At 38.1% G+C, this 13,422-nt stretch overlaps 1 protein-coding gene across 3 annotated transcripts in view; it reads left to right on the top strand.

Moving 5' to 3' along the window:
- Positions 1 to 13,422, top strand: part of WAC (WW domain containing adaptor with coiled-coil) — a 62,467-nt gene that overhangs the window by 37,656 nt on the left and 11,389 nt on the right. For all 3 annotated transcript variants that reach the window (XM_063125119.1, XM_063125129.1, XM_063125110.1), the window contains exons 8-11: positions 5,010 to 5,255; positions 7,138 to 7,260; positions 8,601 to 8,749; positions 9,420 to 9,538. In XM_063125119.1, the coding sequence (XP_062981189.1) occupies positions 5,010 to 5,255; positions 7,138 to 7,260; positions 8,601 to 8,749; positions 9,420 to 9,538 (637 nt within the window). The remainder of the gene's footprint in view (positions 1 to 5,009; positions 5,256 to 7,137; positions 7,261 to 8,600; positions 8,750 to 9,419; positions 9,539 to 13,422) is intronic.

The following is a 13,422-nucleotide window of genomic DNA, read 5'->3' on the forward strand; positions in this document are numbered from 1 at the left end:
CAGACCAAGGGTCCATCTAGTCCAGCACCCTGTTCACACAGTGCCCAACCAGCTGTCAACCAGGGAACCACAAGCAAGACCCAGTGCAACAACACCCTCCCACCCATGTTCTCAAGCAACTAGTTTATACAGGTTTACTGCCTCTGATACTGGAGGTAGTACATAGCCATCAGAACTAGTAGCCATTGATAGCTTTCTCCAGGAATTTATCCAACCCCCTTTTGAAGTCATCCAAATTGGTGACCATCACCACATCTCGTGGTAATGAATTTTATAGCTTAACTATGCACTGTGTGAAGAAGTACTTTCTTTTATCTGTCCTGAATCTCCCACCAATCAGCTTCAAGGGATGACCCTGGATTCTAGTATTATAAGAGAGGAAGAAAAATCTCTCCCTATCCACATTCTCCACACTGCATAATTTTGTACACTGCTATCATGTCTCCCCTACCCTTTTTCCAAGCTGAACAATCCCAGCTGTTGTAATGTTCCCTTATAGGGGAGATGCTCCAGTCCCATGATCATTTTAGTTGCCATTTTCTGCACTCTTTCCAGCTGTACAATATCTTTTTTAGGTGTGATGACCAAAACTGTACGCAATAATCTGAGAGTGGTTGCACCCATGTCACACCATAGATTTATATAAAGGCTGTATAATACTGGGAGTTTTATTCTGAATTCTTTTCTAATAATACTCAACATGGAGTTTGCCTTCTTTATAGTGGCCACACACTAGGTTGACATTTTCGTCAAGCTGTCCACCACAACCCCAAGATCTCTACTTTGGTCGGTAACCGCCAACTCAGATCCCATCAGGTGGTGGTTTTAGGGAAATGAGGCAGTCCACTTCAAATGGCTCCCCATAATGGTTGTCTCTATACAGCAAATAATTTCATTACTATTGTTTTAGATGACAAAGTTTGACCAGTGTTTTCAAACTTCTAATGGCATTTGAAGCTTTATGATATTTCCTTAATTGGACAGCTGTCCCCAATGTGTTCACAGGCTTTGTAGGGCTTCGTCTACCTCTTTCCATTGATTGTTATTGTTTTAATTTGATTTTGTTAGCCATTTTGAGGCACATGCAAAAAAGCAAGATATAAATCCATGAAATATAAAATTAAAATAAAAGTGTCTTAAATAGCCAAAATAGGATAGCATAGAGCCCACAAATTTTGATATTTATACCTTTGGTACATCTTAATGACAACAGGAGATGGTTATATTCCAGGTTATATTTCTTTTGAGGGATTACAGTATGCTAAACAAGCAAAGTAAGCCCTATTGTGCTGGTTTGTTTTAAGTTTTTGTTCTTTTTAAATATTTTTCAGAATAATATACTGCTAATAATGGCTGAATGTAGTTAGCAATCCTAATGACTCTAATGCAGGGGTAGGCATTTGGCAATTTGAGAAACTGTCATGGGCACCACCATAAATGGCTACCATGAGTGGCATGACTAGTACAAAGAACAAGTAATCTGCTCAAATGACAAGGCAGAAGTGGGGTCTCCTGAACCCACAGTTTTCAGCACCTTTTCCCCCCCCCCTTTTTTTTCTTGGTGGCTTGGTGCACTACATAGGAAAGCATCTGTCTGCAGCCACCCACAGTCTTCATTTCCTAAGAATGTCTCTGAGCCCCATCATATAATCCAGAGTATTAATGGGAAATGAAGATGGCAACGATTGGAGGTTCTCACATTGCTTAGTAGTTATCCCAGTTTCCAGAAAGATTTTTTTTTTAAAAAAAAAAGAGGGAAAGCTAACGCATCTTGGCCGGATAAGGTGTCCAGGCAGAGGGCAAATGGATGCCCACAGGCCTCCGTATTGCCTACGTACACTCTATTGTCAATAGCTTCTATTTTCAGCTTTATTTTTCTTACTTTCCAACTAGCAAAAACTAAAAACACACACCTTAAAATAGATATCTAGGGTGCAGAAGCTTATGGTTCAATATGTATTACTGGGTATTGCTTTATTTTCATTTATGTATTTTTTTTACATTTTTATACTGTCCAGTATCCAGAACCCTCTGGGTGGTTCACAGAAATTAAAACCACAAGTACAGCATAAAACATAATAAAATATAAAATCTTAAAGCTACAATATATAATTTTATTGGAATATTTGTAAAAATGTAAAAGACAATAGCATGTACCTATATTGTTATATTGCTCTTACATTGTTTACATTCCAAGAAAAAAGTGTTGACATATTATTAATTTAAGCAACCCCCCAAAATGTGCATAATATGCTGACAACCATTCACCTGTTTCAACAGTTTTCAAATCTTCCACTGTTGTTGGGGCAGCTTCGGTTTTTCTAACAGTATTTACTAGTTGCATTTTAGCGCATGTCAATAACATATATGTATTCTAGGGGTAATCATTTGAAAAACATTGGTTACAACTTTGAAACTGCCAAGCTTGCCCAATACTGTATTTTCAATTGGCATACATTCATTTTTATGAATGAACTTATGAAATGGAAAATCTTCTGCAGAAAAATAAAGCACTAGAAAGTTTTCTTGCCCACATTGCTGATTACAGCTTATTAACCTGAGCTATGATCGTCCAAATGTGGCTGATGTGTCTTGGGCTATATCAGGGATATGGACTGTGTGGTTCACTAGATGATGTTGGATTGCAGTTCCCATCATCCCTCACCATTGGCCATGCTGATGAATATTGCAGTCCAATGACATCTGGAGAGCCACACTTTCCTTATCCCTGCACCTTTCTAATTAGTTTGGAAGTTCTCTTAACTATTGTGGTTAGAGTTGGGTGTCAGTCAACTGACAGCCGCTTATTTGACCATTATAAAATATTCCATGGCGTCAAGAATGTCATTCTACATGGCAGCTTACTTGCTTTATTTTGCTATGGTGTCATGTGTACGCAGTGGCGGAAGTGTGGGTTGCTTGCTCCCTAATTTTGCAGTAGTAAGGCTCTTGCCCCTTGCTATAACTGCAGGCATCTTGGAACAGGAGCACAAGTAATAGTCTATGGCAAAGGTTACTGCCTAGGGATGACCTATGACTCTATTTTGTTTTTGGCAGAACGAGGGACTCTCCCCTCCATATAACCTAGCTGGTTTTTCTGCTAATTTGCTTTATTTGTGTTTCTTTTTCTTTTTAATTTGGTAAGTATAGGCTGTGCCTGCTGTTCTCTTTTCATTTCAATAAAGCTAATATTTATCCAATATTTCACTGCTCAGTTGACTAAAAAACTTTTTGACCAGTCAAATTCTGGTTTGAGATCCAGCTGCGCCCCCATTTTGAGGGAGAGATGTGCTTAGGCTATATGTATCCCAAACTTTAAATTTCTAGATAGTGTAGTAGTACATTCATAATTAAATTGAAATTGAAGGAATGAAATGCTGAATGTTGCAGTATCTATTTGTATAGGAATTAGATTTCCAGAGACTACTTTGACACACCAATAATGGATGGTCAGCCTGCAGAAAAACTTTGAATACACCATTGCCAGTATTGTGGCAAAGTTGATATTGGAAATTATAAGATTAAAAAAGATACATTAAACAAACTGCTGGAAAGTCTATTTAATCTTTTCTTAAACTGATTTATACTTGTTGCAAATGCTATTGAGCATCACAGCTAAGTAAAACTATGTTCATCCTAGAGCATGAAAGAAAGCTTTATTTGCCCATCTAGAAGTGCTTCATGTATCCATTATAGGGATTTTATTTACATATTCTGATGGTGTCCAGCAACTGATGGTGTCCAGCATCAGGATCCCTGAACAAATAAACTCTTGTTCTGAAGAGGGCATTGCCCTTGGCAACAGGGTGTATGCTATTATCCTATACTTGATAATGCCAGCTAATTTCTGTATCCTTACAATAATATACTAGCCTGTATATTAAGATTCAGTTATAAGATCTTGCAGGTGCCACTACCATCAAACTAAGGTAGACTTCTACAGGTAACTTGCTTGTGAATCTCTCTGCCATGTGCTTTGTCCTTTTAGGAGAGTTGTACGAGTTTTTTTTTTAAAGGCTTTTGTTCTAAATTCAGAAGCTGTATCAGGTGTTTGGTTTTTTTTTTACAGTTCTAATGTTTTGTTAAATGTTTGTTGAATTCTAGTACTCTTTTTTTAATTCCTTAGCTCAGGGATCTTTTGGGCCAAAGTTTCCCCATAACTCTGGACTACAGAGGTCCTCTCAAGCCTCCCCCTCCCCCCCCCCCCCGGCCGTCACAGCACTAGAGAAAGGCAACATTTCTCTACTGCTAGGAGAGGAAGCTCCATTTATCTCCCAATAGTGATTGGAAATAACATTAGGGGTTTCCTTTTCCAGTGAAGAGAGGGGATGCTTTTCTCTGTTGTTGAAATAGGTTGCCCTTTTCTCCACGCAGAGAGAGGGCGTGATGTAATTGCATTGTGCCTTTCTCTGTTCAGAGAAACTCCCCAATGATGGCTGGAACTTTGGGGAGGAGCTTTGTGAAGGAGACTTCCAGGGTGTTATCTGGAAAGCAGTCCAGCTCCAGGTTGGGGGAAACAGTTCCCCACCTCTGCTGTAGCAGTACTTTATTCGGTTAACTACCTTAGGAATTGAAAAGTGGGTTATAATGCAGTTTATAAAAACAACTTACTTTAAAATAAATAGGAAAAAGTAACCATTTGTTTACCTAGAGTATGGGTGCACAGTCTCAGGCATGGGGCCCAAATCTAGCCTTCCTGGGGTCCTAATCTGATCCTCTGGGGTTCCTCTGGTGGCCATGCTCCCTTTTCCTGGCCCCATCTCTTTCCCATCACCACCTGGCAGATTTCCCCCCCCCCTCCAATTTTAAAAGGTTAAAATGCCTTCTGTTTCTTAGTTACTGACAATAAGAACTTTAAGCTGAAATATGCTGGTATTTTTGGCCCTAACCCCTTTAGCCCATCTCACCGCTGGAATGTGGCCCCTAACAGCTTCTTTGAAATTGAGTTCAACCCTCAGGTGAAAAAGTTTCAACAAAGGCAATGACTTAAATATCTCTGTTCTTTTCAGAATCTGTGTCTATGGACAAGTCTCTATCCCACTCATGCACAACTCCTTCCACATCATCTGCTTCTGGGCTGAATCCAACTTCTGCACCAACTTCATCTACTTCTGCAGTTCCTGTTTCACCTGTCTCACAATCGCCAATTCCTCCGTTACTTCAGGACCCAAATCTCCTTCGACAGTTACTACCTGCTCTTCAAGCCACCTTGCAGCTTAACAATTCTAATGTAGATATATCCAAAATAAATGAAGGTAAGACATTTTCTAGTGGTTTATGCACACACTTTATATTGAAAAAAGTAATTACCTATCTAGAAATTCCAGTTTTATTTGAAGGCAGATTTTTTTTAAAAAAGGAACCCTATTAGTAAAGCAACATAAGACATTTTAAAAGGACACATTTAAATGTCACCTTATATTAATTATTATATTATGTTCTGACTCCTAAGAAGGTGCTACATGTTAATTGTATAAACATTTTCCCACACCAACATTTGTTAAAACACTGTGAGATGGGGAAAGGAGATCTGCAGGTGAGAAGTAACAAATGGACATTGGGTAATTCACACTTTCCACATCTACTGATTCTTCTGCGGATTCCGTCGTTCCTACTCTTTCTTCCTATTCTGGCTCACTACCAGTCTCAGAGACTGACTGGGAAAATATTATTTCACCCTGCAGTGAAATAATTAAAAGAGCTCGCTCATTTCCCCCCTGTAAAAAATACCCTTCCACTTTTTAAGTGTTACAAGCCAAACTTAGGGTTGGGAACCTCTATGTTGCCTTATAATGTATAGGTCTGCCCTTTGTCTTGGATGACGCTAAGTCTAGCTTTGTTAATTTAGTGTGGTAGGAAGTAGGATCATTAAATAAAACTACTTGCATTTCAGACAATAACAGTTGATTAAAATGTTACTATTTAATTTCACAAAGTGTGTTTTAGGCTGCAATTATGTATTCACTTATTTAGAAATAAGTCCTCCTGAAGTTGGTGGGGCTTACTTCTGAGTAGATATGTGTAAGATTGCATTGATCCTGTAGTGCCAAACAAAATGAGAGAATTTCTTGTGCTGACAAAATACATCTCCCTAAACTAAGGGTAAAATACAATGTGCAGTGCAGTAGTGCACATGTCTACTCAGAAGTAAGCCTCATTGAGTTCAGTGCAACGTCTTCCTAGATAAATTGGTTTAGGATTGCAGCCTTAGTGACTGAGTAGCCTGATCATCTAAAATGTGCTAAATAAATCAGACAAAATTCACTGGGAACACAACCTTATTTCCTTTTGAATTCTCCCTATCTTCTTGTGCACAGAGATTTTGTGCTGTTATAGGATACCACACATACGTAACAACAAGCATAAGGAACCAGCTGGATCAGGAACCTAGGTTTTGTGAATAGCAAGTGCCCCACATTTTAATTGCCTTTGTGTACACTGATGGTGCTATATAAATAAATAATAATAATAATAATAGCTTTAGGTTTAATGTGTTTATTCAATTCTGTGCCAAAAAAAGCCAAAGGCAAAGAGTAGAAATAAGGATCTTTTAATACAATAATAATAAAAAACTTTGTTTAGGATTCTTAAGTCCTTCCTCATCCTTTGTTTGAATGTAAGCAATATCATCTGCTTTATAACTTCCATTCCCCTATGCTAACATATAGTATAGGAGATTGGGGGTTATGAAGCAGATGATATCGCTTAAATTCTAACAAATACCCAGAGGAAGGACCTAAGGTTCCAAAGTGCATTGGAGTTCTTTGCCTTCAGCTTTTTTTGGCATTTCTTGTGGGGTGTTCTCCCTTTTCTTGGCTTTGATTTTATTTAATTCTGGTCAGCTCATGGCCAGCATATTAATTTGAGAGCTCTCTTTAACAGTAACTCTGTCGTTGATGGTATTATGCCACTCTGACAATGTCATAAGTGGGAGACAGAGCAACGCCCCTTCCATTGACCTGCTAGACCAACTAAAGGTGGCATAAAGAGATGGAGAAGCAGTGAGACCTCTCTGTTGGTCTGCTGAGTGGTTATATTTTGTAATATTGGTTGCTCTTGTTTTCAGAAAAGGAAAGATATAGAATGCATTATTTAGTTCAGGGAATGAAACTCTGATCATCTTAATTTGTATGTTAGTTCTTACAGCTGCTGTGACACAAGCTTCTCTGCAATCTATACTCCATAAAATTCTCACTGCTGGACCATCTGCTTTTAATATAACTTCCCTGATTTCTCAAGCAGCACAGCTTTCCACACAAGGTATTTTGAAAGTTTCTTGTTGCAATCTAGAAAAACTTATTTAGGATTTTATGGTGGTGAGGTTCTGGTATGTGAATTTAAATGCTCCCATATAATTATTAGGCTAATCGGGTAAGGGATGAAGTTTGGTGTGAAATTTTGTGTAAATATACTAAAACCAGCAATTGGTACTAGATACATTCTGTTTGATGTATCTACATTTGTGAACATATATTGTTTCTATTCAATGTCCAGAATGGACATTGAATAGAAAACATGGCAATTTTTTGCGAGCTAATAGTAATCTAGTTCAAGATTTGTTTGGGTTATTCTTAATACCTAAAATAGGCTTTCTAGAGAACTTTTGCTAGGTCCCACAGCCATTTAAACTCAGTGGAAACATTGGAAGTTCCATTAATTCTGTGAAGAGCTTGTAATGATCATGAACAGAATGTTATTTTAACTAAAATTTGCCAAATTTTCCTCCCCCCCCCTTTTTTTTTTGATCTTCAGGATCTATCAAATAAAAAATAAAATGTGAGATTCCCTGTTTGGGGGCATTTTACAGTTAAAATTAGTATGTACATACATTTTTGCTGACATTAGAAGTCCTCCTAGGTTCCAAATCAAGGCATTCTGTGTGTTAAGAGGGAAGTCCTACACTCATTGGCCCAGTTCAGACAATTATCGTAGGCTAAACAAGACAGAGTGATCATCCGAATGAGGTCATTCTAGTGCATGTGAAACTTGACTGTCTGGCTGCTATTTCAATATTCCATATGATTGATACAAATATCCTATTTTCAGAGTCTAACAAGTATCTTGAACGATGTGTGCTAAATTTCAGTTTTATTGGTTTACATATCCTAAACATTTTGATATCCCTATCAGTCAGTCTGAGGCCCAAATAATTTAGTCTATATGGATAGCTGACATATGTATGTAAGGATAAGATTCATTTTTATATAAACTGGTATGTGGGATCTTTTTAATGGTTTAAGCACAACCATCACACAAGTGAAGTTTTCATTCAGATTTAGCTTCTGTAGATAGTTAAAGAGGTTCTAAAGCTTTAAAACCTTTCAGCATCCAGCTTCAACAAACAATTGTGATATCTTCTAGAAAATACTTTGTTTTGCTGCATAAATAGCCTCTGAATATTTGCCTCTTCAGTTGAAAAGTGTCCCTTGTGTAATATCATCTGCTTAGTTTCTTAGCTTTCTCTTCATGTAATTACAAGTCACTACCCATTTCTTAAAGCTTTCCAGGCTTCCTGTCCTAAGAATACAATTTCTGGGGAATATATATTTTTTAATGGGATTCAGTAGGATTTTATATAACTGTCATTGTCTTATTCACAGCTCAGCCATCTAATCAGTCCCCAATGTCTTTAACATCGGATGCCTCTTCTCCAAGGTCATATGTATCTCCAAGGATAAGCACGCCTCAGACTAACACGGTTCCTCTGAAACCTTTGATAAGTACACCCCCTGTATCGACACAGCCAAAGGTAAGATTTTGATGAGTTTTGATGATAGGTGAGAATGTTTTTAAAGCAGACATAAGACTCCAGCATTTTAATGCTTTACATTTTAAAAAGCTTTTTTTGGGTGTTCCTTGTATGAAATGAGAGCAAATGCATCTTAATTAATCTTCTAGTAGAACAGTTTTCTCCAAAATGTCTTAAATAGGTCCGATTCCTGGTAGAATAAAGCAGTGGCAATATTATTCTGTTGTTGTTTTTCCTGTCACTGGTTTAATTTTTGTTATAAAGTGGCTAGGATTGCAGCCCTTCAGTTGACAATGGGCCATAGGTAATGCTGTTTTGCTGTCTAAGAGGAAAGCTGTATGCTGGGATAATGTTTGTGAAGCACTTTAAGGCAGGGGTAGGAAACATGTGTCGCTCCAGATGTTGTTGGACTGCAACTCCCATCAACCCTCGCCAATGGTGAAGCTTGATGTGAGTCTAACAAAATCTGAAGGGCCACAAGTTCCTCATCCCTTCGTTAGAGTGTTCAAAGGGTTTCATAAGTTTTTAAATATTGGTTGCTGCATTATCCTTTACTCTTACATCTGGCATAATTAAGTATTATGCCAGAAATAAGATGCCTGGTTGGTAGGGAAGTCACTTAAAGTTATCTGGAGTAATACCGCAATGTAATCACATTTTGAACTTGCAGGTTACTACTTCAGGTGTTAAGCAAGGACCAGTTTCACAATCAGCATCTCAGCAGCCAGTGATTACTGACAAACAACAAGGTCATGAGCCTGCTTCTCCTCGAAGTCTTCAGCGTTCAAGGTATGTGTTAGATTGTTTTAAGTTTTGACTTCACAATATTCTAACTTCACAATATTCTATCTGAGCAAATGTTGATTTCTTGGAGACTCACTTTGAATTGCATGCTGTCTCATCTACCAATGTACTTTGTCTAGGATTGTGGGATTCAAATTCAGGGTGACATTGCAATCTGATAACTACATTCAATGACCCATAAACATACTTCTGCTCTCACCATGAGATATTCTCTTTCCACCTGCAGCCCCCTTCCCCTGGTCCCCAACCCCCCAGAGCAGATTTGAGGGGAGGACATGTGGGCTGCAGAGAGGAGAGGGAACCATTCTGCTAATGGATGCTCTTCTGTGGATAAACACAGTTGGGTTTCACCCTCAGTGCAGTTGCAGGACAAATTACTTACACGTAGTTGGCTATAGGAGTTAGTGGGCTATTAACTGTAGTACCTAGAATGCATTTTTTATGTTTGTTTTTAGTGAGCTGGCATCTGTCCATTCTGGAATTTTGTTGCCTTAAGTTATAAATGAAGAACAGAACAGACTTCACAAGCTGTTTCTTCGCCCAAGCATTTGTTACCAGTGCCCAGACATGATATGAAATCTTGGGGCCTTTTTTATGTATTGTCTATGAATTCAGTATAAGCTGTTAATGTTAATAAACCAATACAAACGAGGCAGGGTTTAAACACCTCTGTGCTCTTAGTGAATGTAAAGCTAAATAGTTAGCATCAGTGTTAATTAAAACTAAAAGGTAGCATGCTGAAAGAATTTCTGTATCAAATTCCTAATGTTGTTTTAAAACCTGTGTTTTACGATTTGCACCAAACAGTTTGAGTATGCCTTTCCTTATGGTATTTCAGAAATATCCCTGGTGCTGTATATGTGTGGGCCTCTTGGTTATGGAGGCACAATACATTTTGAGTTAAAGGAAATTTATCATTTTAGTTAAGTCATAATCTTTAAAGTGTTATATGATTTCTTAAGTATGGATCTGTTGTCTGTTAAGCCTTTAAAATAGATTACTTTGATTTGTTCTTTTTCGTAGCTTTGATCTTAAAAGTTTGACGTTTTGTAAAGTAGACTGCATCTTGCCTTGAAAAATTTCTTTTTAAAAGCAAATATTGACAGGAAAAGTAATGGCTTGCATGATATGAAGGCAACGGCCTGGTTTGGAGTAGCAGCATCCCATGGTCATTGCTTTCTCCAAACTAGGCCATTATCCAGAAACAAAGTGGAAGTGCTGAGTGATCAGGAGGAAGCACACTCGCTTGCTCCTACAATCCATGGGTTAAACAACTCATGAGTTGTCTGGGCCGTATGGAAGCAAGCAAGTTTGCTGCTGCCTTGACCACTCGCCGTTTTCTCTTTATTTGTGGATTACAAAACACCCCAGGAACTGTGTTGTAGTCGTGTGTTGTGGTCAATGATGTGCAAACCTGTAGCTCTGGATTGTTAAAAGAGACACAACCCATAGTTTTAACCCATGGTTCATTGTTGGTTTATAACTCTGGCCTTGTTTACACATAATGGCAACACATCTTTTTAAAAACCGATGCGTTGTCATGGACTTGCAGCACACCAGCCTTTGCAGTTTTAGTACACAATCCAAAATTGGCTCCTTCATTGGTTGTGCAATGTGATGTATGAGCCTGGACCAACAAATCCAGTGGTTTGCTTTTGGATTAGCTGCTGGGTTGTTTTAAACTGATAGGTGCAAACTTCTCTTCTGGATTGTTTCTTCCTCAACATCCCAGAGTTCCATGCCATGGAGCACAACCCAGGGTTGCTTGGGTTTGTGTTGTAAGTGGGAAACAAAATGGAAGCGGCAAGGGGTCAGGAGGCTGCGGGCTCGCTCACTCCTGCGCGTTCCCGACTAACGGTGGGTTTAGCAACCCATGGTTGGTCATTTGTGTGAACCAGATCAATGTTAAAATAAAAGGTGGGTGAAATTCTTGATCTGGTTGGTTAAAACTGAGGCAATTAGTCTCTTAATGTGCTTTCTTCAGAATTATTTGGTTACTAGATGGTAGGTTTTTCTAGTGATAGGATTGGTGAATAAATAGTAGGAGCAAAACCATCTTATATGTACTGGATTAATTGCAACGAGTTTTCCCCCAGCTATATTAGAGCCAAGTGCCTGTAAAAGCATGCACATGCACAAATACTACTGAGTGAAATTGACAAAAATAACTTATTACACAGACTTGAATGAATATACTAACTTTCCTAACTTTCTACAAGTGGCTTGTCTGGATTTTTGCTACTCTGTGCCTAATGGTAGAATAGTTTCAGTAGTTATGCAGAATTTGGATCCACAATTATTTACCATTGATAGCTAATTCCTCAAACTCGAAGCAGGAAACTTTTAGTGTATTGAGATTAGTCAAGATCCACTTCACTGCAGTCACTCTGCAGAATCCTAAGCATAGCTTTCTATATGCCACAAGACATTTATACTGTCTTTTTTACAGCATTAAGAATTGTGCATTAAGCACCCAAACTACTTTATATTTCTCTGTATTTAGGCAAGGCTATATGAGAGGTGCATCTGTTTTTCAGATAAATAAAATGTAATGCTTGGATAATATTATCTCTTTAAAATATAAGATGTTTCCCCAAACTCCCACAGTTTAAAAAGAATGGTGATGCACTCATTCCTTGCAGAATTCAATAAGGTTTTTCTGATTCATCTTCACAAAGATTTTTTTTAAAAGTCCATGACTGAGCTCGTACATTCAAGCATAGTACTAGCTTGTCCCTAAGCTATAGAACAGAAAGGACTTTAGGTCTGGAAAACCATTAATTCTTAAGAATGGTGAAATCATATTACACATGTGATGTGGGGCGTCTTCACGAGTGTGTGTGCTTTAATTGCCCTGTGTAAATATGCCATGCAGTGCTATCAAACTTGAGCTCTTTTCACAAGTTCCATGGAATGCCTTAGTCTTAATGCCAAAAAGGTGGTGCCTTTGTGTTTATGAAAAATTAACGTAACTTTTTTTTGCACATGTTAAGAAACTATTTTATCATTTAGGGTTTTCATAGGGGATTCTGCTGTAAATAAAAAGGAATTATAATTTAAGAATGAAAAATGTCTGCGTAAATCTTCCAATTTCCCAATAAACACCAAGCTGCAATAACTGTATGTCTACTTGCACATTTTTCTAAAGTGTTTTTCAGTAAATTTGTGCACTTAGCTGTGTGCACAGCTGACTTATGGCAGATCATTCTCTCTTACACATGCATCTGCATAATGCAGCATTCATTTAGGTATTGGTTATCATGACTAAAGTATTGTAGAGATTAAATTCCATTGCTACCACTTAAAAAAATGAGTGAAAACTTCATGTTAATCATGGAAATTGACCACTAAATAGCCATAAGAAGGTAGAATAGGCTGTGTTTAGCTGGTCCCTTCTGCTGTTTTGGCCACCTGTTTTGGTTAAAATGAGATTATTATGGCTGTGTTCAGACAATCAAATCTTGACTTAATAAGTTAGGATATGCATAAACTTCACAGTAAAACCTAACCCTTCTCTATCTCTTGAAAATCCATTGTCTGCTATGGACTTTTTCTTCCATCCCTCAAGGTAAGGAAGACTGCTTGGCCTTAATTTTCAGAGCAAGCAATGACATGGGCTGTATTTCCCCCGAGTCCACACAGACTGAGAAAGAAGAAAAACATACTCTAAAATTTACACCTCTTTAGGCCACTTCCATGGGCTGAGCAGTATGCTAAGTGTCCGTATCTGTGAACATTTTATGAAACTAAAGAGAACTTGGGAGAGAGCAGAAAACTAACATTGATTGGATGCTGATCCTGACTCCCACTTCAGAATACGCCATCAAAGTGAATAGTTGAAACAGGTCCATGTCTATGTTGGAACTAGG

This window comes from Elgaria multicarinata, chromosome 1, assembly GCF_023053635.1.
Source record: "Elgaria multicarinata webbii isolate HBS135686 ecotype San Diego chromosome 1, rElgMul1.1.pri, whole genome shotgun sequence".
Taxonomy (NCBI): Eukaryota; Metazoa; Chordata; class Lepidosauria; order Squamata; family Anguidae; genus Elgaria; species Elgaria multicarinata.